The 23,638-nt window shown below is 43.5% G+C and overlaps 1 protein-coding gene across 1 annotated transcript in view; it reads right to left on the bottom strand.

The window, feature by feature from the left end:
- The window catches only part of GSR (glutathione-disulfide reductase), a 49,108-nt gene extending 25,711 nt beyond the window's left edge, over positions 1 to 23,397 (bottom strand). The window contains exons 1-5 of the mRNA XM_059156213.1: positions 23,079 to 23,397; positions 6,849 to 6,875; positions 4,530 to 4,618; positions 3,003 to 3,072; positions 102 to 249 (exon numbers count right to left, since the gene is read on the bottom strand). Coding sequence (XP_059012196.1) covers positions 102 to 249; positions 3,003 to 3,072; positions 4,530 to 4,618; positions 6,849 to 6,875; positions 23,079 to 23,375 — 631 coding nt within the window. The 5' untranslated portion in view covers positions 23,376 to 23,397. The remainder of the gene's footprint in view (positions 1 to 101; positions 250 to 3,002; positions 3,073 to 4,529; positions 4,619 to 6,848; positions 6,876 to 23,078) is intronic.
- Positions 23,398 to 23,638: the final 241 nt, after the last annotated feature.

The raw sequence follows: 23,638 nt of genomic DNA, 5'->3' as shown, positions 1-23,638 counted from the left end.
ATGAACTGGAGCAGGCAGATTCCCTAGCATCGCTTGGAAGGCTGAAGACAACAATATACTCCACTTGACGGTTAACAAGTATTTGCCTTGAGAAGACTCACCGGGGATCTGGCTCTCCTGGGGACGTGAGGGCACGCCACCTGTGGCAATCAGGATGTGAGGAGCAGTGTACTTGTTCCCATTGACCTCTACTGTGGGCTCCGGATCAGAAGTGAATGCTGCATGGCCATGGATGATTTCTATATGGGACTGGAGAAGGGACCGTGACATTAGCCTGTGCTCAAGATACGAGAACACCTGTGGCGACATATCTGCTCTTTCCCTCTCTATGGAGGCTATCTAGATTTGAGGTTTGCTGACACCAAGACAACTCTGTCACGTCTGAGTTTCTGCAGAACGTCTGTTCACTGACACTTAGGTAAGGAGGTGGCCGTGTGATGCTGGAAGTTGGTCAAAGGAAGCTATAAAGATGCTATTTTGGGCCAAAATCCAGAGTCCAAAAAAAGATACATGCTAGTCACCTCCCCAGGAAGAAACCCTCCATCTCTGTCCGCAGGAGTTGGGGAGAAAGTCTTCCTCACTGGCAATGAAATCACACTGAAGAATGCTGTGTCTGGAGGAGGGGCAGAAGGCTCAGAAAGACAAAAGGATAAAGATGAAGAAAGCAGAGGCAAAAGAGGAACACTCCGGCCAAGGGAGGGAAACGCAACACTTCTGTTTTCTCAAACAAAATGGAAGTAACCACAAAATCCCACAACAATGAAGTTCTGTGCTAGAGATGTTACGAAGTCAGACTCTGGCACCCTCCGTGCTGGGGCCTCCCTTTCGAGGAATGAGGACAAGCTTCTGAAGCTGTGATATGTGTATCGGCAAGCAAATGTGGGCGACTTACCAGGACAATGGAATCGTGGGAGCTTGATCACAAAAGAGCATATTTCGACATTTCGGAACATGCTCTGTTCTGAATTAAGTTATTTCCTCCTTCCCAAATAGCCCTCCAGGTGCCCTGCTTAACCAAGCTGAATCAAGGTCAGCGCCAGAAGCCACAAGAGAAACCTTCCTCAGGAGAGAATGGTTTCCCATAGGGTGCGAGAGGGGTCTGGGTCAAGTGCCAATAATAATCATGAGGGGGAGGAACAGAGAGAATTTTTTTTTTTCATGTCCTAAGATACTTGACAGAAAGTATCCTTTCCTATTCACAAGCTCTGGACTGACTATAAGTAATTCCTTTCCCATAAGGTCACATACAGTAAGTTTGACTACACACTAAGATTTGTGAATATTTAAAAATATAAAATATTTTTATATAAAATATAAAAATATTTAAAAATATTTTAAAAAAAAATTGCTGTTCCCTGAGTGACTTTCCTGGCTCTTCTGCAAAAGTATTTAAGCTCACTCCATTTTTTAAAAACACTGATGTGGGTGTCTTAGTATAACAAGTGGTACCTCTATGCTCATGTCTAATGGTCTTAAAATCTCTTGTCATCCATGTAGAGGGGACCGAAGGCCCTCAAATACTTGAAATGGGATTAAGGTCAGAAAATATCACCCTCTGGGGGCACCTGGGTAGCTCAGTGGGTTAAGCCTCTGCCTTAGGCTCAGGTCTCGGGGTCCTGGGATCGAGTCCTGCATCGGGCTCCCTGCTGAGCGGGGAGCCTGCTTCCCCTGCTTGTGCTCTCTCTCCTTCTTTCACTCTCTGTCAAATAAATAAATTCTTAAAAAAAAAAAAAAGAAAAGAAAAGAAAAGAAAATATCACCCTCCGAAAAAATAAACCCAGTGAATAAGAATCATTATAAAAATACATGAGGTTAGCCATTTATAGAAGTAACTGAACCCTAAAAGCTGGCTTATAGACATGCTGTCAATGAGATTATGGGGGCCCAAATATCACCGACAATCTACTGATCTAAATACAATCTAAGCTATGCAGAAATCTTAGAACCTGCAAAGTGAAACCACGAAGGCAAATGAAGGGTGGTGGGATATACACTGTCAAGAAAAGAGCAGCGGGCAGGGCGCCTGGGTAGCTCAGTGGGTTAAATAAAGCCTCTACCTTAGCAAGGGTCATGATCCTAGGGTCCTGGGATCAGAGGCCCACATCAGGCTCTCTGCCCGGCAGGGAGTCTGCTTCCTCCTCTCTCTACTTGTGATCCATCTTCAAATAAATAAATAAAATCTTTTAAAAAAAGAAAAAGAAAAGAAAAGGACAGCCAGGGACCCCTGGGTAGCTCAGTCGTTACATGCCTGCCGTGGGCTCAGGTCATGATCCCAGAGTGCTGGGACTGAGATGCACGACAGGCTCCCTGCTTGGTGGGGAGTCTGTTTCTCCCTCTGCCCCTCCTGGGCTCTTTCTCTCTTTCCCTCTCTTAGAGGAAAAAAAAGAAAAGAAAAAGGGCAGCAGCCGGATTGTGCACCATTTGTCAATGTCTCCAGCAGCCCCAAGGGGAAGTACAATATTTAAGCACCAAGACAGAAAAAGCCAGAGACTGGCAAAAGATAATATATATTTGCTGAAGGTAAATAGGCCTTTGCCCGGTGTACTTGATCAGACTTCATTCACAAAAACAAACCTTCTGAACTATAATTTGTTCTCTTGACTGTATCTAGCCACGGGTCGAGGCTGCTGGGAGCAAATGAGCAATGGCAGCCTTCCAGCCAGGCTGTACTTCTGATCTGAATAAGCTGGTGTATCGTTGTGTAAATTAGTCTCTGTTTTGGGTTTCTAGAACTAACTGGAGGGCGAGACCTACTCAAGGAGCCGCCATCAGGAGAGACCTGGTCTACCCATCACAGCAGGCGCTGCCCACTCTTTAGAAAAAAGATGCCTCCTGAGCAGAGACCCGCTCTGGCAGGTCAACCTCAAAACCATTAACGGCAAAAGAAATTAAAGAAACAACAAGGGATACATGCAAAGGCTATGTTTTTTGTCTGGCCAGACCGGCAGCACACTCCAGCAGAGAACGGCCCCCTCTCTAAACCCCAAACCCAGCACACTCACCTTGGTGAGATTATTTTGATAGATGGTGTTCAGGCGGCTCACATAGGCATCACGCTTCTCCTTTATAATGCTGTAATGAAACTTGAGTCAGTACTGAGAAACAGGGTTCTCTTCTTTCCCTTAGGGACTGGGGCATCTGTTCCTGAACACCCCTTTCAGCAGAGAATCACACACCCACACAGAGCAGTCAACAAGATCCGCAGGAGGGAGTATCTCTGAAGGCAGCTGCCCCTGCCCCCGTGCGCATCTGCTCTGCCATATGTAGAGAACCCTTACTCTAGTCCAGGGAAGATGTTCACCTGGCATCCATGGTATGTAAATTTTGTTCTGCAGACAAGACAGGGAGAGCTGCTTTGGCAAGTCCCTAGTACTTATGGGCCACTCGATAAATGTTTGTTGAATAAGTGGATGGATTTCTGAAAATTTTGAAAATTTTTATGGCTCCTAAAAGTTTATGGCAGTTCCTTTAAAAGTTAAACATAGGGGCACCTGGGTGGCCCAGTGGGTTAAAGTTTCTGCCTTTGGCTCAGGCCATGATCCCAGGGTCCGGGGATTGAGCCCCACATCGGGCTCTCTGCTCAGCAGGGAGCCTGCTTCCTGCTCTCTCTCTGCCTGCCACTGCCTACTTGTGATCTCTGTCAAATAAATAAATAAAATCTTAAAAAATAAATAAATAAATAATAAACAAAATAAAAGTTAAACATAAAATCGCCATTTGAGGGGCGAAGTGAAGAAACAAAAAATTTTGAAAATGATAATAAATAAAATTACTATTTGACCCAGCAATTTCATTCCTAGGTATAGACCCAAAAGCAGCAACTTGTAGATCAGTGTTCACAGCAGCATTAGTCACCGCAGACTAAAGGTGGAAACAACCAAAAGTCCACTGAAGGCTGAATGGATAAACAAAATGTGGTATGAACACAAGGGAATATTTTTCAGCCTTAAAAAGGAATGAAATTCTGACACATCCCACAACATGGATGAACTTTTAAAGCATTATTCTAAGTGAAATAAGCCAGGCTTAAAAGTACAAACGTCGTATGAAGTACCTAAAAGAGGCAAATTCATAGAGACAGAAAGTAGGATGGTGATACCAGGGCCTGGGGGGAGAGGAGATGAATTTTTGTCTAATAAGCACCTTGTTTCTGTTCTGGATGGAGGAAAGGCTCTCGAAATGGGTGGTGGTAATGGTTGCACAACACTATGAATAACTTAATGGCCCTGTATTGACAACTTAAAAATAGCTAAAATGGACTTTTCATGACTTTGAAAGCCATTTTATGGAGGTAAGACTGACATACAAAAAACTGTACATATTTAGTGAACGTAACTTGATGAGTTTAGAGAGAAGTACACACCTTAAAACCAGCATCACAGTCAAGGCCACGGATATATCCGTCACCTGCAAAGGTTTGTTATATACATTTTACCACAGTAACACCCTCCCCAAAAAAGTTTACAGCTCATTTAATTATGAAAGATAAATATATTTGTAAATAGAACACTCTGAGCATTAACGCTTACCGCCAATTGAATTTACTCTCACAGCTTTGAAAGCCATAATCAACGTGATCATGCATGAATTCAGAGTGGACAGCCGTGTTCCACATTACCTGTCAAGAAAAAAAAAAGGAAGCCACAACAGTAGTACATGAGTCCTGAGAAAAGAAAGAAATCATGCGTGAAAGGTAACTACATAATAGCAGATAAAAATAATGAACTTTAAATTAAAAATAAAACTAAACATTCTAAAAGTTCAGCAATATGACCAGACAGATGTTGTACGGAAGCTGGTGAAATGTCGCAGGAAATTATTTCTATTACATTCCCTACTCCATAGAAGCAGGACGTTATAAGCCTTCCAGTCCTGCTGGTAAAATTTATTATTGCTTACATCCTCCATTTAAGTTTCAGGTTTGTTGAAGCCCCATCTTCTATGATTAATTCTAGGGAATGGAAATGCATCTGCAGCTTTATAGTAAAGTGATTTAGAAGAAGCTATGAGAACAAGCTGAGGACTGAAAACCTTAAGAGATCGAATCCCTCTTATAAACTCGGTACCTATGAACATATCCTTGTCAAAGATTGTGTAATCAGGCATCTGGAACTGAAATGTTTGTTGCATCTCTGTGGAATGCAGCCTAAAATCTGTAAAGGCCTTTTATAACAACTGATCATCAAGATAGCTGAATTCCAGTTGGCATCCAGAACTCTAGATGACAAACAATCATTTTTCTTTGTCAGATAAGCCTGAGACTCCATTTTTGATAAGCGTTAGGTTTCTTCTTTGTACTGTTCTTCATTTATGCCTAAAGATGAGTAATCGGTGACCCTGCTGGATTCTGCTCATTTTTAAAAATTGAGGTAAAATTCATATAATATAGAATTAACCATTTTATCTGCTAGATTGTTTATCTTAAATAGTACCTATGACAGGTTTGTCAGTACTACAAAATAAGATGGGTTATTTTAAGAAACACCACTATAAGTCATCCCATCATGAGGTACCGTATTTATTTACTTCCAATGCGTATTATATATGCTGCTATAGCATCCGACAATCTCTGGAGAAGCTCTATATGATAGGCTCATCCTAATTAGGGTAGTAGCAGCCCCATTGATCTGATTCCTTCTCTACTGCTGCCCCACTCTATCCTTCTGGAGGGCAGTTACTCCAGGCTTTAGCTAGTTCTAGAAAACAAAAGGCAATTAACCAACTGATCTTCAAGCTTGCAAAAAGCACTTTGAAGTCAGTAGATCCCTATGAAAATATAAAGTAAATGTCCTGCACATGTGTTCAGAATAGAATGAATAAACAAAACATAATATACAGGAACAAAATATTACCAATTCAGGCTACTATACCCAGATGGTATTTAAATAATGAGGTAGCACCAATCAATGGATTTACTACCATAACTGTTTAAACTACTTTATAACTGATACACATAATTTATATATCATAATTGCATGACTCCAATTAGAACAGGGTACAAAGGGGTGCTTGGGTAGCTCTGTGGATTAAGCAGCTGCCTTCAGCTCAGGCCATGATCCCAGGGTCCTGGGATGGAGCCCTACATTGGGCTCTCTACTTGGTGGCGAGCCTGCTTCCACCGCCCCCCCGCCCCGCCTACTTGTGATCTCTGTCTGTCAAATAAATAAAATCTGTAAAAAAAAAAAAAAAAAAAAAAAAGAACAGGGTACAAAATCTAAGACCAAAAGGAAAGAAAACAATTGAGGGAAAGTGTCCCACAGTAAAAAAGAAACTTTCCTATGATTAAAAAAAAAAGAAACCATACACACAAAAATCCAAACCTTACCCATACTGGGAAACAGATTATAAAAAAACCTTCTGGCATTATACTCAGCTATGTGTCACTGAAGAGATTAGGAATATTTGTTTACCGGTTACAAAAAAAATGCCAGTTTAGAATGTAATCTCAGTAACAAAAGGTTTTAAGTTTAGGATTAGAACATGTTAAAGCACGTTCAAATGTGGAGTAAAATTATTTGCCAGCACAAACAAGAGGCAGCTTTGGAAAGAAGAGCTGCCATTTCTTCCTCTTTTTTCACAGGTGAAGGACAAGTTCATTCAGTGTGCCCTACACCACAGATACCAGGAAAGAAAACCACTACAGTTGTTAAGAGAATCCATGAGGCTACAGGATTAAATGAGAATACCTAAGCAGATTCCATTCAGTCATTTAGATTGAGAAGATGGACCAGTCCTAATTACTGGACCTAGATATTATCTCACTCATGAACTCTAAGCTAATAAATCAACGCATTGCTTTATCAAACATGTAAAAGAAGTGTGGAAGGAAGAAGAAATAGTAATTTTACCTTTTTGGGTACACATCCAACATTCACCTAGGAGAAAAAAGGACAAATTTTAAGAATATTAAACTCAAATCATCACACAAACCTGCAAGAAATGAACCCCCAAGCATCAACTCAGGAGAATTCCTTAAGTTTCTAAGTCCCATTCTACCGTTAGTTCCTTTTTGCTATTACGGAGTTGTTAAAGACATGAGTGTTTCTTTTCTTACACAATGAGGCAGGGACCTTTGTTCCTCAGTATTTTCTCAAGGAAAACAGTCACTGAGAAAGAGAGAGAAAATAATTCCACATCCATGGGGCTACGCAGTGCAGGGATGGAAGAGGTCAGAAGGTGGCCCAAGCCTGAACTTGCATAGAACACAGAAGTCTGAAGCAGAAAAAAAGCAGCAGAAGGAAAGACCCACCAGCTAAATAAGGGCAGTGGAAACATCTGAGCAGCTAATCTAGAGGATTTCTGGGAAACTTACTGTGGTAGATGCTGGGTAAAAACCTCAGAATGCCCCTTTGAAAAAGTCTCTAGCAGAAATATGTTACTTTTCAGGACCAAAGGACAATGAAGAATCAAGCAGTAAGGTTCATCCTACATACATAATATGTGTGGGTATATATCCATATATATACATACATGCTTATATATTTATGCTTCCATACTTGCTAGAGACAGACCACAAATTTGATTCTTGGCCTTCTAGCCACCAAAACACAAATAATTGTAAGATGTCGCATAAAAACTAACCAGTTGTTAGGGCACTTGTGTGGCTCAGCTGGTTGAGCATTTGCCTTTGGCTCAGGTCATGGTCCCAGGGTTTCTGGATCCCGGGATCGAGCCCCACATCGAGCCCCACATCAAGCCCCGCATTAGGCTTTCCCTCTTGGCCAGAAGCCTGCTTCTCCCTTTCCCACTCCCCCTGCTGTGTTTCCTCTCTCGATGTCTGCCAAATAAATAAATAAAATCGTTAAAAACAAAAACTAACTAGTTGTTTATACCCCTCAGACTAGAGAGAAATTTTTTTTTTTAAGATTTTATTTATTTGACAGAGAGATCTAGGGAGAGAGGGAGGGAAATTTTTTTTTAAGATTTTATTTATTTGACAGAGATCTAGGGAAAGATCAAGCAGGGAGAGTGGGAGAAGGAGAATCGAGCTTCCTGCTGAGCAGGGAGCCTGATGCTACGGCTCGATCGCCCGAGCCTGGGATCATGACCTGAGCTGAAGGCAGCTGCTTACCAGCTGAGCCACCCAGGCACCCCGAGAGAGAAATTCTTCCCAACAGTCCCCGTAAACAAGCTGTGATATATATTTAAATACAGATTTTTGTTTCCATTTATTTGTTTCCTTTTGAGCACATGCTAAAAAATGGAACATGGGAAAAAAAGCTCGGTTAAGGGTACGACTAATTCGACTATAGACTATAATACTGTACTATAATTATGTGATGTGATAAATATCCTTGTGTGGACAATCATATTATATTTATGTATCAAGGTAACATGCTGTACACCTTAAACTTACACAAGTGTTGACACGTATGTCAAATGAACTTAATAAAAAAATTAAAAGACTAAGACTGATTAAAACTGTCCCTCGGGTGAAGAAATTTGTACTTGGCTGAATGGGTTAAACAGTGGTATATCCTAGCAGAGGAGCTGGTTGCAGAAGGAAAACTAGATTGATCTCACTCTTTCAGCTCTGGAAACCAGTCATGTAATGTGTATTCCTGATACCTTTTAATCTTATAAATACTGACTGGGAGGTGTTGGTAACATCTTGGCCATTAAAATGAAGTTATGAGATCTTTTTAAAAAAATTTTTTAGGGGGGACGCCTAGGTGGCTCAGTTGGTTGGGCAGCTGCCTTTGGCTCGGGTCATGATCCCAGGGTTCTGGGATCGAGTCCCACATCCGGCTCCTTGCTCGGGAAGGAGCCTGCATCTCCCTCTGCCTGCCTTTCTGTCTGCCTGTGCTCACTCGCTCTCTCTCCCTCTGTCTCTGACAAATAAATAAATAAAATCTTTAAAAAAAAAAATTTTTTTTTAGGGGAGCCTGGGTGGCTCAGTCGTTAAGCCTCTGCCTTTGGCTCAGGTCATGGTCCCGGCATCCTGCAATCGAGCCCCATATGGGGCTCCCTGCTCAGCAAGAGGCCTGCTTCTCCCTCTGCCTGCTGCTCCCCCTGCTTGTGTTACCTCTTTGTCATTTAAAAAAAAAATCTTAAAAAACTTTTTTAGAGAGAGAGAGAGAGCGAGCATGAGTGGGGGTGGGGGGTTGGTGTGCAGAGATCAGAGGGAGAGAGAATCTTAAGCAGGCTCCCTATCCAGAGCAGAGCCTGATACGGGGCTTGATCTCCCAGTCCTGAGATCATGACGTGAGCTGAAATCAGGAGTCCAGGAACCCGTAAAGTTATGAGATTTAAACGAGGTCTCCACTATATATCCTTAAAAATATCAGTATGTTCACTCATGCCTAGTGGCATGGAGTAAAGACTCAATATTTAAATACTGATGCCTTTTGGACATAATTTATACTGGATGCTTGTGGCTCTGTTGATCACGACCGTAAGAACTAGGCTGGCTCCCTATAAGCCCAAAGAATACAAGCCTACTTCTTACCGAATATTTTCTAGGTATCCTTTGGTGAAATCTGAACTAAATATATACACACTTGCCAAGGGATTTTATATGAAATGCTAGAGTAAAGGAAACCTACCCAAATCTCATTAAGATCACGAATATTTGAAAAAGGTCTTGTGAACAGTCACAAGCTAGTCCTCTATCTGCAGCATACCTCCTGCCATTTCATTTTAATCCTGTTATTTCCCATTATTCTGCCCTCAGGGATTATAAAGGAGTGAGTTATGTTTCAAGCTATCAGTCATTTGGAGGTTCTTCTAGAAAGAGACAGGTCATATACTCTGGACTTGGATCTTTCATGAGTTTGCTATAATAAAGATTCAGAAGGCAAGAGAAAAGGGAACTCAGCATTGAGAGAAGGGTGCAGAATTCAAGCCTCGTCAAATAAAGGAATCACACCTACACTAGCATTACAAGCAAGCTATTCAGAAAGTACTTTATATTAGCAATCAGAATAATTTATAGCTTTCTTCCTACACTGCCCTGCATAGGTCTAAGCAGAGGATGTGCTACTTTGCTATTTCTCAACTCCCAAGTATTTGAGTTATGGAAATAGATGGAATGAGCCAATTCTAATGAAGGAGGAAGACAGGTGTTTCCTATGTGGTAGAAGAGAGGAAGGCAGCTGAAATCCAGCCCCCTGGCAATGATTTTATCATCAGACCTGCCTTTCCTGGCTCGTCTGGTGGGCAGGCTTTCCAGTCCCTTCTATGCACAGCTCTATACCCTGCACTCCACAGCTTAAGTTTACCAAGAGGCTTCAATGAGACAGACTCCAAAACCAGTTTCTCCAAAAGTAGAGATGATTGCAATACACTAAATAAATACACTCCATTTGTCCTACAGTCAACCTTCTCTGGCTTCCCAGGAACTTCAAAAGCAATGTAAATTGTTTAAGAAACTAAATGTTCTGAACCATTCTCAGTCATCATCGATATATTCCTCTTGCACATTTGAGGCTATCTGAAAGCTATTTAAGGCAATTTCTTTTTTTTTAATTTATTTATTTAATAGACAGAGATCACAAGTAGGCAGAGAGGTAGGCAGAGAGAGGAAGGGAAGCAGGCTCCTTGCTGAGCAGAGAGCCCAATGCGGGCCTCGATCCCAGAACCCTGGGATCATGACCTAGGCTGAAGGCAGAGGCTTCAACCCACTAAGCCACCCAGGCGCCCCTTTAAGGCAATTTCTAAAAAAGTTTGTGACATGCTTCTTCCCAGGGCCAAGACAATCTTTCTCTTGTGCCAAGTGTTATGACTAACTTTGGTTTGCTTTTTAGAAGTTTCAGACTTTTTGCCTTCTATAATGTTTTAACTTGCAATCATTCATTCATTCATTCATTCATAAGTATTGATTAAGCATTCACTCAGTTGTGTCAGACTTTATACAAAACAAAACCCTAAACAGGTATAGTTAGTCCCTGTTCTCTTGGAGCCTCCAGTTCCAACCAGAGTCACAGCATAATCCAAGATGCTGACTCAAGGGTCGGCAGCAGAATCACTCCATTCCCGAAAATTCTGAAGCCTTAGGCTAGATATCAAGAGGAAGAGGAAGTGGAAAACTGTGACCTTTTTGGGCCAAAGAGTCTATATTCTAGCACAGTACCTTTTGGGTCTGGGATTGGGCTATAACTGAAAAGAGTTCATGACCTTGAAATACACCTCGCCCTGGGGCACCTGGGTGGCTCAGGTGATTAAGCCGCTGACTTGACTTTGGCTCAGGTCGTGATCTCTGGCTCCCTGCTCAGCGCAAAGTCCGCTTCACTCCCTCTCCCTCTACTTGCTCTGTCTCTCTCTCTCTCAAATAAATAAATAAATCTTAAAAAGAAAAGAAAAGAAAAGAAAGAAAAAAAGAAATACAACTCGCCCTATTTTGGCAACTCCAGTAATGGGCCTCCAGGGCTTTCCACTGGTTTTAGAAGCCTAGTTACACTTCAGCACAACATAACTGATGACCAGATGCCTCTCTGACTTGAAAGGGAAGAAAAGATACATTAGTTAACAGAGCTGGGGAAGCCAAAGGTGGAAAGCTCTGTACAGTCATGCTCAACCCTTCTTCCTCTCCAGCTGACAAGCACAGCAGGTGGTCAGAAAGAACACAAGCACAGAGTCAGACAGACCTGAGTTTGCATCCCAACCTTCCCTCCCACCTACTGGCTGTTGGTGGGTAAGTTTCTAAATCTCTGAGCTCAGTCTCCTATTCCGTAAAATGGGAATGCTAAAACAGAGGTTTTGAGAAGATGACAGATAATGCAAATAAAGCACCTCTTTTCTAATTTATGATAGATCTAATGATGACATTGACTCCCCTGAATTATTTCTGCAGTCCTCTAGATCTCTGAGCTCACAGAAGCTTATTGAAAAAAGAGATCAAGTCCCCTGGCGGCTGGCTCCCTTTCAAGAACAAATCGACTGATGCCAGAAAGCTTGTCTCCCAGGCTGGGACACCAGGTTGATGGGTTCTCAGGGCTCTGACTTCCCAGGGGTGCACAAAGCTGATAAGACCTGAAACATACAACACTTTCCACCTGGCAAATTTCCCAGCAAAGCCCTCAGAGGGGCATTAACCAATGATAAACTTTACAGACAAGTTTCTCATATTCCTGAGTATACCCAACAGCAGAGACACTCTGGCAGCTTTGCCTTACTTACAATCTCACAGTCCACTTCTAAGAACTCCCTGTCCCGATGGTGTTCAGAATCCTGTTCAGAGCCTGGCCTGCCGAAATTGGCTCACAGTGAAGACAGGGGGCCTCTCCCAACAGGGACAGAACATGGGAAGAGTCTGATGATACACGTGGTAAAATTCAGGGGCTTCACCATGTTTCTAGGCCGGGCCCTCTCACCTTTGGTTCTGCCTAGATAGGTAAAAACTTCACACTGCCCATGTCGGTGGTAAAATGAGGATTTGGTCCATTGACAACTGCACCTGTCAAGAATGCCACCTGCACTTAACAGCATGATTGATTTAAGTCTTTGGCCACTGGTAAGTGATTCAACCTCCAGGTCCTCTTTCTTCTCTCCTCCCCAGAGGAGGAGGAGGGGGGAGACACGGGTGGTGGGGGACGGGAGGTAGAAATGAAATCCTGACCCTCAAATCACAAAGTTAGTTCTCCAGCCAACCATGTCTCATCCTTAGGATCTTTCCAAAAGTCGCCTCATTAACATAAACTTAGGTGTGAAATATTCATTTGTTATAAATATCAAGATACCTTTATTACTCTTTTTTTTTTTTTAAGATTTTATTTATTTATTTGACAGAGAGAAATCACAAGTAGATGGAGAGGCAGGCAGAGAGAGAGAGGGAAGCAGGCTCTCTGCTGAGCAGAGAGCCCGATGCGGGACTCGATCCCAGGACTCTGAGATCATGATCTGAGCCGAAAGCAGCGGCTTAACCCACTGAGCCACCCAGGCGCCCAAGATACCTTTATTACTCTTATCACTTAGAAAATTCCAAGGGGTTTTAGGAGCTCTGTGCCAGGACTGGGAACCAAGACCAAAGGTATATTGTTTTATCATAAAACACAGTATCGTATCTTGACACATATTAAACAACCAATATCCATGTCTTTACCTTCAAATTTCAGACTATAATTAAAGATTAGTACTGGGAGGTATCTAGCTTCAGGGAGAAAGAAAAGGTATTATGTATAAAGCAGAATCTAAAGCAAGAAAATGAAGTGATACAAGAGATAGTAACAAAGATTGGAATTAAAATCATTTTGGCTTAGGGTACCTGGTGGCTTAGTTGGTTAAGCATTTCCCTCAGGTAGTGATCTCAGGGTCCTGGGATGGAGCCCGGCATTGGGTTTCCCGCTCAAAGAGGAGTCAGCTTCTCCCTCTCACTCTCTCTGCTCTCTCTCTCAAATAAATACATAAAATCTTTAAAATAAAATGGCTTTGGCTCAATACTTAGCTAAGCAGAATATAAGATTAATGTAGACCTCTCAATCCCAGGTGTCAACAATTATTTTTTAACATTTATTTATTTATTTTATTATCAAAAGATAATTTTTTAAGAAAATTACCAAAAGATAATTTTCTAAGAAAAAAAAATTTTTTTAATTTTAAAGATTTTATTTATTTACTTATTTGACAGAGAGACAGACAGCAAGACAGGGAACACAAGCAGGGGAGTAGGAATAGGAGAGAGTGGGAGAGGAAGCATGACCTGAGCTGAAGGCAGATGCTTAATAACTGAGCCACCCAGGCACCCCTATGTATTTATTTTAGATAAAATGAGTGTGCGCATGGGAGAGCGCGAGCTGGGAGAGAGGTAAAGGAAGAGAGAGAAAGAGAATCTCAAGCAGACTCCCCAGTGAGCACAAAGCCCAACAGAGAGCTTGATCCATGACCCTGAGATCATGACCTGAGCCGAAATCAAGAGCTGGATGCTAAACCTACTGAACCACCCAGGTGCCCCTCAACTGTCAAATTTAAAAGACCTGTTACTCTGAGGCATCCAGGGGCACCCAGAAGTAGCTACATGAGACAAAACTTCTGGACCACCAGTTCTCTACCCCTTGATGAGCACACTGTAGTGATGTGTGGCCCCACATCTTTTTTTTTTTTTTTCAAGATTTTATTTATTTATTTGACAGAGAAAGAGACAGCAAGAGAGGGAACATAAGCAGGGGGAGTGGGAGAGAGAGAGACAGGCTTTGTGCTGAGCAGGGAGCCTAACATAGGACTGGATCCCAGGACCCTGGGACCATGACCTGAGCCGAAGGCAGACGCTTAATGACTGAGCCACTCAGGCGCCCTGGCCCCACATCTCCTGCTCCCCCACCAAAAGAAAAGGACCTAGTATTCTATGTATCCTCATTTCATACCTAATGTTGTAACACCCAGTGAATAAGTGATTATTAATGATAAGATCATTAGTCTTTCCACAAAATGCCTTCAGTCTGACTCTACAAGAAACATTCTCTGTTATGACTTGTTCAAAGTACCATTTACAAAGAAAGAGGACCCCTGAGAGGTTCAGAGGCAGCCTTTCTTTCTAGCCCCACAGATTTCTGAGGCAGATGACAAAGCACTCTTATACAAATCCTAGTGCAAAAAAATTAATCAACAGGGTAAATCAAAATACCAATTTCAACATCAGGATTTGCCTACTTCAACAAACCCCACCCTTTCTGATCACTCGTTTATTTGGCACTTACAAATACAGGTGTGCCACACCTTACGAAACTCTAAGCCCACAAAACAAATTAGGGTAACTTTCTGTTTTTAAGGGCTACCTGTCAATACTGAAGGTGTGTTGGAGTACGTGGGCAGCTCAGTCGGTTAAAGGTCCACCTTCAGCTCAGGTCATGATCCCAGAATCCTGGGATCAAGTCCAGGGTAAGGCTCCCTGCTCAGCGGGGAGCCTGCTTCTCCCTCTGCCTTTACCCCCTCGCCAATCCCCTGCTTATGTGCACATTCTCGCTCTCACTCTCTCCCTCTCTTTCTCAAATAAATAAACAAAATCTTTGAAAAAATACTGAAGGTATGATCTCCTTTTGTAAATGTCCATTTAAAAATGAATATTCAACCTTGGAAGATTATGCTAAAATGAAGGAAATAATTCAAATATTGCAGGATTCCACTTACATGTGATATCTAAAACAGTCAAATTCATAGAACCAAAGAATGGAGTTGTGGTTGCCAGGGTCTGGGCAGGGGTGGGAGAGGAATGGGAAGTTACTCATCAACTGGCACAAAATTTCAGTTAAGCAGGATGAGTAAGCTCTAAGTATCCTGCTGTATCACATTGTACCTAAAGTCAACAATACCGTACTGCGTGCTTAAAATTTTTTTTTAAAAGTGTGTTCAGCCTTTTGTGGAGATATCGGCATCATAATATCAAAGTACATGTTATCACCTCCAAGGTCAGTTGATTTACATGTTGTTAACATGTAAGTCATTGTTTTCAGCCAAGATAAATACAAACAGCGGTCTACTTAGAAGCTTGTTTCTCAGGCATCTTTTAAAACCCCCAACTAGGGGTGCCTGGGTGGCTTAGCGTCTGCCTTAGGCTCAGGTCATGATCCCAGAGTCCTGGGATAGAGCACCATGTTGGGCTCCCTGCTCGGTGGGAAGCCTGCTTCTCTCTCTCCCTCTCCCTCTGCTTGTGTTCCCTCTCTTGCTGTGTCTCTCTGTCAAATAAATAAAATCTATAAATAAATACATACATACATACATACCCTGTCTTTCCTGCTACCCTCTCCAATTGGCACTGTGCGGCACCATTCACAATGACATTAGTAATCAAGAAGGCTTTTTATTAGGTAGAAACTTCCAGCTGTAAATCAATAAGTCATGGGGCTGTAATGCACAGCATGGTTAATGGTTAATAATACTATATCGCATATTTGGAAGTTGCTAAGAGAGTTGATCTTCAAAGTTCTTATCACAAGGGCCCCTGGGTGGCTCAGCCGGTTAAGCATCTCCCTTCAGCTCAGGTCATGATCCCTCTGCCTCTGCTCCTTCTCCCTGCTCGTGCCCGCTCTCTCACTCTCTCTCAAATAAATAAAATCTTAAAATAAAAATAAAATATCTTAATAATAAAAATTAAAATTAAAAATCTTAAAATAAAAATAAATTACCACAAGGAAAAAATATTTGTAACTATGTATGGGGACAAGCTTAACTCAACTTCTGGTGGTGATCATTCCACCGGATACACAAATATGGAATCATCACGCTGTATACCTAAACTAATACAATGTTATAGGTCAATTATACCTCAATTAAAAAAGGAAAGAAGAGGGACGCCTGGGTGGCTCAGTTGGTTGGACAACTGCCTTCGGCTCAGGTCATGATCCTGGAGTCCCAGGATCGAGTCCCACATCAGGCTCCCAGCTCCATGGGAAGTCTGCTTCTCCCTCTGACCTTCTCCTCACTCATGTTCTCTCTCACTGTCTCTCTTTCAAATAAATAAATAAAATCTTTAAAAAATAAAAATAAAAAAAGGAGAGAAGAGAAGAGAGGAGAGGAGGGGAGAGGAGGGGAGGGGAGGGCAGGGGAGAGGAGGGAAGGCTTTTGGCCTGGTAATCAAACCTTAGTACCAACTCTCATTGGTGAGAACTGCTCGTCTATACCATAAGAACCCATTTACTCTTCACCACAGGATTACTACACTCAGCAAGAACATTGGAACATGTGCTCCCACAGGCCCTGGGGCAAAAGGAGCAGTAAATCAGAAAGAACTCTTCCTCAAGCTGACTCTTCCCAGGTCTGCGTAGGCAGAGAACTGAACCACAGAGACAAAGCTTCCAGAAGGTTCTCATTCACTATGGCTCTGGGCAATCTTTGCAGATCTCCCTGCTCTACGGTTGATCATGAGGGAAGTATTACACTTAACTTTTTGGAGATGCCAAAAACTGAATTCAAAGATTATTTCATTTATTTTTCTGCCCTCAGAAATGACTTAACAACAACGGGCAACAAGAGATTACGATCTTCACTGAATTCTTTCAATTCTTTTCTTTCAGCTTCCCACTTTTAGCAACGAACCTACTCTACATCCTACTCTATCAGATCACAACTTCTTGCTTAATGAAGAAAAATAAAGACCAGTTTGAGGGTGGAATCATGTCAGGAGAGCTACCCCAGGCCTCTCGACCTGGTTTATCCATTAGAAGTTTGATAGCAGTTCTGGCCCCTAATTGCTTCTTTCACTTTGAACTAAAGGAGATCAGAATATGCCAACCCAAACTATGCTACTTGAGCATACGGATTATTTTGAGCTAAAGATAATTAAGAGCAAAGGAGGAACTCCCTGCCCTCCTTCTTTCTGCCTAACAACAGGGCATAAATTTTCCCTTTGTGAAGGTATCTCTTACCCCTCTTCTATACCAGGAGGAGGAGAACAACCCTAATCACAGAAGGGGGAAAAAGCACTGAGCAGAATTTACAGGAAAAAAAGAAAAAAAAAAACTTATTAAAGTAACTTTTATCGGGGTGCCTGAATGGCTGGCTCAGTTGGTTGAGTGTCTGCCTTCAGCTCAGGTCATGATCCCAGGGTACTGGGACAGAGCCCTGCATCCAGCTCCCTGCTCAGCCGGGAGTCTGCTTCTCCCTCTTGCTCTCCCTCTCTGCACCTTCCATCTTATGCACTCTCTCTCAAATGAATAAATAAAATCTTAAAAAATAATAATAATAACCTTTATCTTCCATTAGTTTCCCTCATATATTTACCTTTCTACAATTTACTGCTACTAGAAGCCCAAACCTCCTTTCCTTTGCCAGCCACTTCTCCACAATTTATTACCCTTTGTTATATTGGTATTAAGCTCCCAGGCCTAAGTGCTCCTATCTTCCCCTCTACTTCTCTGTGACAGTCCATCTGCATGTGAAATAAGTTCCTATAAACCTGTCTACTATTGGCCTAATTTGCAGGCTCCAGTTACTAAACCTAAGAGGGTAGAGGAAAAGGTTTTCCTCCCCTACAGACACAATATGGGGCAAAGTCATCTCACACTTGAACTTAACAGCTTAAAAATTTCTATCCCTGAAAAAAAATTAAAAAAAAAAAAAAAAAAGAAAGAAAAAGAAAAAAGAAAAAAGAAAAAATTTCTTTTTTTCTTTAAAAAAAGAAAAGGTGATGGCACAAACCTAGGTGGCTCAGTTGGTTAATTAAGCAGCTGCCTTCACCCAGGCCATGATCCCACCGTCCTGGGATCAAGCCCCGTATCAGGCTCCCTGTCCAGCAGAGAACCTGCTTCTCCCTCTCCCTCTGCGGGCTGCTCTGCCTACTTGTGCTCTCTCTCTGTCAAAAATTTAAAAAAAAAAAAAAAATTTTTTTTAAACAAAGGCTTTTGTACACCAACATGCATCATTCATCTTGAAAATGCACGTTTTGGGGTGCCTGGGTGGCTCAGATGGTTAAATGTCTGCCTTCAGCTCAGGTCATGATCCCAGGGTCCTGGGACTGAACCCCACCTCGGGCTCCCTGCACAGTGGGGAGCCTGCTTCCCCCTTTCCCGCTCCCACTGCTTGTGCTCTCTCTCTGTGTCAAATCAAGGAAGGAAGGAAGGAAAGAAGGAAATGCATGCCTTCTTGGAAGGGGCCTACTCAATCACATCACAGAATGTTTAAAAAAAAAAAAAAAGCCTCCTAGAAAAGGAAGATTGAGGAAGAGTCAGAAAATCAAGCCAAATAGTCACATTGTGTAGACAACCTTGGAAGGCATTTTCCACTAGCTGCCTCAGAGGCATAAAATTATGAAACCAAGAAATTAATGACCCTAGGACCACATTCACTGTCAGCTGACCTGCAGTTATGCATAATTCACCAGATTCATCCTAATGCTTCATACTGTCCCTTCTTCCTATAAAGACGCTGTCACTGTGTCTGGCTCATGTTATACCAAAATCAGAATGGAGCTCTTTAAAAATACATCTGCTCTGGCTTCACACCATACCTACTAAATCAGGAGCTACAGGGTGAAGGCCAGTGTGGTAGACAGACCCTTAACTAAGTGTTTTTGGAGTAAATGTCTGGTTCCTAAGAAAGAGGGGTACTACTATTCTGTAGTAAAGAATAAGGCTTAAACAGGTTCATCAAGTCGCAGTTTACTTCGCACTAATACATCAGAGCTCTAGTTTCCAATGGCTGGGACGCCAGTTCCATAGGTCATAGCACGCTTGGTTTGTTTTCAACCACATTTTAGCTGACATTCACTCTGCTCCTCAGTAAAGTAAGGGTGCTGAACCGGAACAATGCTTCCCAAATTCCTACAAGGATCTGTGTGAGTCCAATCCTAAATGAAATGAAAATAACCAGGTCCATGTAGTGTTTCATAAAGCTAAAAGTATTGGGGCACCTGGGTGGCTCAGTCAGTTAAGTGTGTGCCTTTGGCTCAGGTCATGATCCTGGGGCCCTGGAATCGAGCTCCCCATCAAGCTCCCTGCTCATCGGGGAGTCTGCGTCTCTCTTTTTCTCCCTCTGTGTGTGCTCTCTCTCTAGTCCTTGCTCTCTCTCTCTCTCTCTCTCAAATAAATAAATAAAATCTTTTAAAAAATTATTAAAATATTGCACAGAAAGTTTAGAAACTGCAGATAACACCTACAATGTAAGCTCCACAAAGACAGAGATTTTTTTTTTTTTTTAAGATTTTATTTATTTATTTATTTATTTGACAGACAGAGGTCACAGAGCAGAGGCAGAGAGAGAGGAGGAAGCAGGTTCCCTGCCAAGCAGAGAGCCTGATGTGGGGCTCAATCCCAGGACCCTGGGATCATGACCTGAGCCGAAGGCAGAGGCTTTAACCCACTGAGCCACCCAGGCGCCCCAAAGACAGAGATTTTTATCTGCTTTGTTTGCTGCTGAAACCCCAGCATTCAAAAAAGTACCTGAATGGGTGGCAATATGAATTAATAAATGAGCAGACAAAAATAGAATAATTAAAAACAAAACACAATCCCACTGGGGCACCTTGGTGGCTCAGTCAGTTGAGTGGCTGCCTTTGCACAGGTCATGATCTTACGGGTCCTGGGATCAAGCCCCACATCAAGCTCCCTGCTCGGAGAAGAGTTTGCTTCTCCCCTCCACAACTCCTGATCACTCTTTCTCGCTAATAAATAAATAAAAATCTTAAAAAGCCACAATTCCACTAACTACAGGAAGACTTTAATTTGAATCCTCAGTGTGAATTTAACCACAGCAACTTTAAAAATTCACCACACTCCAGAATCAAAATACTTAGAAGAAAAATGCTTAACGAATCAATGTTTTTTTTTTTTTTAAGAATTTATTTATTTGACAGACAAAGATCACAAATAGGCAGAGAGGCAGGCAGAGAGAGAGGAGAAAGCAGGCTCCCTGCTGAGCAGAAAGCCCGATAAATGTGGGGCTCCATCCCAGGACCCTGAGACCATGACCTGAGCCGAAGGCAGAGGTTTATTTAACCCACTGAGCCACCCAGGCACCCCCTTAAAGAATCAATGTTAAAGAAATTTCTATTTGACTGTCCCAAAGGACTTCTTTCACTAGTACCACTACCATAAAACCACTTTTATGCAGCCACTCCCCTATGCAAAAACCTTTCACAGTTCACTTCATTCTTTTTAAGTAAGCTCTACACCCAGTGTGGGGCTTGAACTCACTACCCCAAGACTAAGAGTCACATGCGCTACGGACTGAGCCAAACAAGAGCCCCCAGAAACTTCATTTTTTTTTTTAACCACAACCTACCCATCAGCTTCCCATATCTTACTTCTATTAGAGACACCCTCTGTTCTAAATTACACAACATAACCTGCCCCTCTGCCTTTGCCTCTGACCCTATCAAAAAATGGTACTAATCCTGTTCAGGTTCAGAAAGATACTCTCTCCTTCAAGAAACCATCCGTCCCACAGTGCCCAGGCAGAAGTAATGGTTCCAACTCTCTTCTTAGCTACTGTAATTTTTCACTATCAGCAGCAAGGTGTTAAGGTCTACATTTTGGAGTTAAGGTCTACATTTTCCTTCCCCACTGTATTGTAAATTCCCTGTGGGAAGGGACTTTTGGCCATATAAATATTTGTATCTACCCTTTTCTCTCTGCCTACCTCAATCCAAGTACCTGGCATTTAGAATACACGAAATGAAGACATGAACAAATGAAATGATGTGCTTCAGAGGGCCTCCCTTTTCCCTGCACCTGCTTGGAAATCACTGGACATCAGAAATTTATTACTGCAACTATGGCTAGCCTAGATATCTGGAATTCTTAAATTCAAACTCCCATCTTATCGACTGTTATATATTCTCTAATATTAACAGATACCCACACCCTTCCTTGTAATTCAAAGCCAAAAGCCAGTTTGAGAAGAACCCAAATGGAATGTGATGCAAGTGTGAAATAGGGGATTTCCCAATGTTTACAGGAAAAAAAAGTTGCTGTAGCAGAATGATACAGGCAAGGCCAGGCATTTTATAAGGAAGCTGTAAATGGCTGACCAGAGCAATTCTTCGCTGGGTCTCAGATGTAATTTACCTCTTAGTGTATTCATATGTGTGTATTCATATTCCTAAGAAGAACCTAAAAATGAGGCCAGCCCCTTCTTGAGTAATATCAGTGGAACCAAGCAAGGATGATGGATGTCACAACTGTGTGACTTAACACGGAAGAAGGAAAACTGAGAAAAGTAAAGAGGTACCAGGGAACCTGGCTGGCTTAGTCAGTAAAGTGTGAGACTCTTGATCTCTGGATCTCTGGATGTGAGCCTCAGGCTGGGTGCAGAGATGACTTAAAACAAAATCTTAAAAAAGAAAGGAGGTACAAAGATGAGAAATCATCAAGAGTTCTCACCAGCTGTCCAGGGGCCTCCTAGTGGCACCCCTCTGTGGAAGTTGATTAAATAAACGGAAATGAAGCATTAACACCATACCAGGCTCACTGTCGTCCTGGGCCGAGGGCGACACCCCTCAATCTGCTTTCCGCTGAGACAGACTAATGGAGTCTACGCTAAGATGTCAAGGAGCAAGTTGATCATTACCAGGGATTTTTCCTTTCTGCCATTCCCTTTTTCATTTTGAACGTAAAATATGAGTACTGGACAATGAAGTCAGCCCTTTCACAAGCTGTCAATTTTGAGTTTGATTCATTACTCGTAAGGTTATTGAGCAAGATATTTTGTTAAGGTGATAAGAGGTGCAAAATACATGAACCCATCCCTGCCCTGAAGGAGTTCCCAATCTGGCACAATTTAATTATCAATCTCCAGAACACTGTGGAGAACACTTTCCAATCCCAGGTTACTCTTGGATACAAAATTTTAACATTAATTGCAACTACTTCACCCAAATCTTGCGACAGAAAAGGCCACACCAGTAACATGGAAACAATTTTTTAATGATAAAGCTTCTCAATCATAAGATTTTACGACCCTCTTTTTTGGAGGCGGTTCTAAAATCTACCCTCTCCCCCCAAAAAAGACAAAACCAACAAAAAGAAAAAGGTCTGAGAATTCAATTAAGAGTAAATCCTACATCGAGGTAATCTATAGTCAGTGGTTGTCAACCTTGGCTGCAATCAATCACCCGTGAAGCTTCTAAAAACTCCCAAAGCCCAGGCTGCTCCTGGGAGGAGTGACATCAGAAGCCGCGGGAGTGGAACCCATAGCAGAATTTTCCCAGCTCCTCAGGTGATTGGAATGTGCGGTCAAGGGCGAGAACCCCTGCTGCAAATCATTCTGCCCCTGGAAGTGAAAGGAGAGGATCAGGATCGTCTTCCTCAAGGATCAGTACCCAGTCCCGCTCCCCAACTCCCTACCCCCCACGCCAGCTGCGAATTCTCCACGGGCAGCTGTTTCACGGATCTGGGGGTGAGATCAAGGATGGGTTGCCACATTCTTCCACCCTGAGGAGGGAGGATGCAGTGAAGTTCTGTTAGGTTTAACCACCTGCGCTGGCACAGACCACGGCTCGGGTTTGGGAGCCGCAGAGAAGCCCTTCACACTCGTCCCCTCTAAACCTGCTGGGACCCTGACCTCAGATGCGGGTGGGAAAGCGGAGAGCACGGCGCTGGGGACCCACCCCCGGACGGACGGACCTAGGCGCTAGGAAAAGGACAGGCTGTCCCTGCAGAGCGCGGAGAAAGCCCGGCTGCCAGACGACGCGAAGCCGGGGACCTCGTACTCACGCATGTTCCGCCCAGCTTGTGGCTCTCCACCACCGCGGCCCTAGCGCCCAGCTCCGCCGCCCTGCGGGCGCTGGCCAGCCCGCCCGAGCCGCCCCCGATCACCAGGTAGTCGTAAGAGGCCACGACGCCGGCGGCAGGCGGAGGGCGCTGCGGCTGCGGCTCCTGCCTGCAAGCCATGGCGCGGGAGCCGGCGCGGGTGGGCCGCGACTGAGGCAGCGGGAAGCGGGGGAAGGCGCGCGCCACCCGCAGCCAGCTCGGCCCGGCGTTCCCGCTCAGGGCCCGGCGCAGCAGGGCCATGCACGCGGAAGTGCGCGGGGGGGCGGGGGGGCCGGGGGTGGGGGGGCGGGGGCGGGAGCGCGGGCGGTCCGGGAGAAGGCGGGCGGCTAGCGCAACCTCACCGTGACTAAGCACCCAACCCCAGCGCGGGGGAGGGGGGCCGTGCGGGGAAGGGGTGGGGCTGCCTGGCTGCTGCCCCGCGGGCTACTAGGGGAACCCGCCCCCACCCCGCCCCCCCCCCCCGCACGCCAGCCAGCCGGCCCGGCCCAAACCGATCCGGTTAG

This window comes from Mustela lutreola, chromosome 18 (genome assembly GCF_030435805.1).
Source record: "Mustela lutreola isolate mMusLut2 chromosome 18, mMusLut2.pri, whole genome shotgun sequence".
NCBI lineage: Eukaryota > Metazoa > Chordata > Mammalia > Carnivora > Mustelidae > Mustela > Mustela lutreola.
Note: the sequence above shows the minus strand (reverse complement) of the source record. Positions and strands in the feature narration are given on the sequence as shown.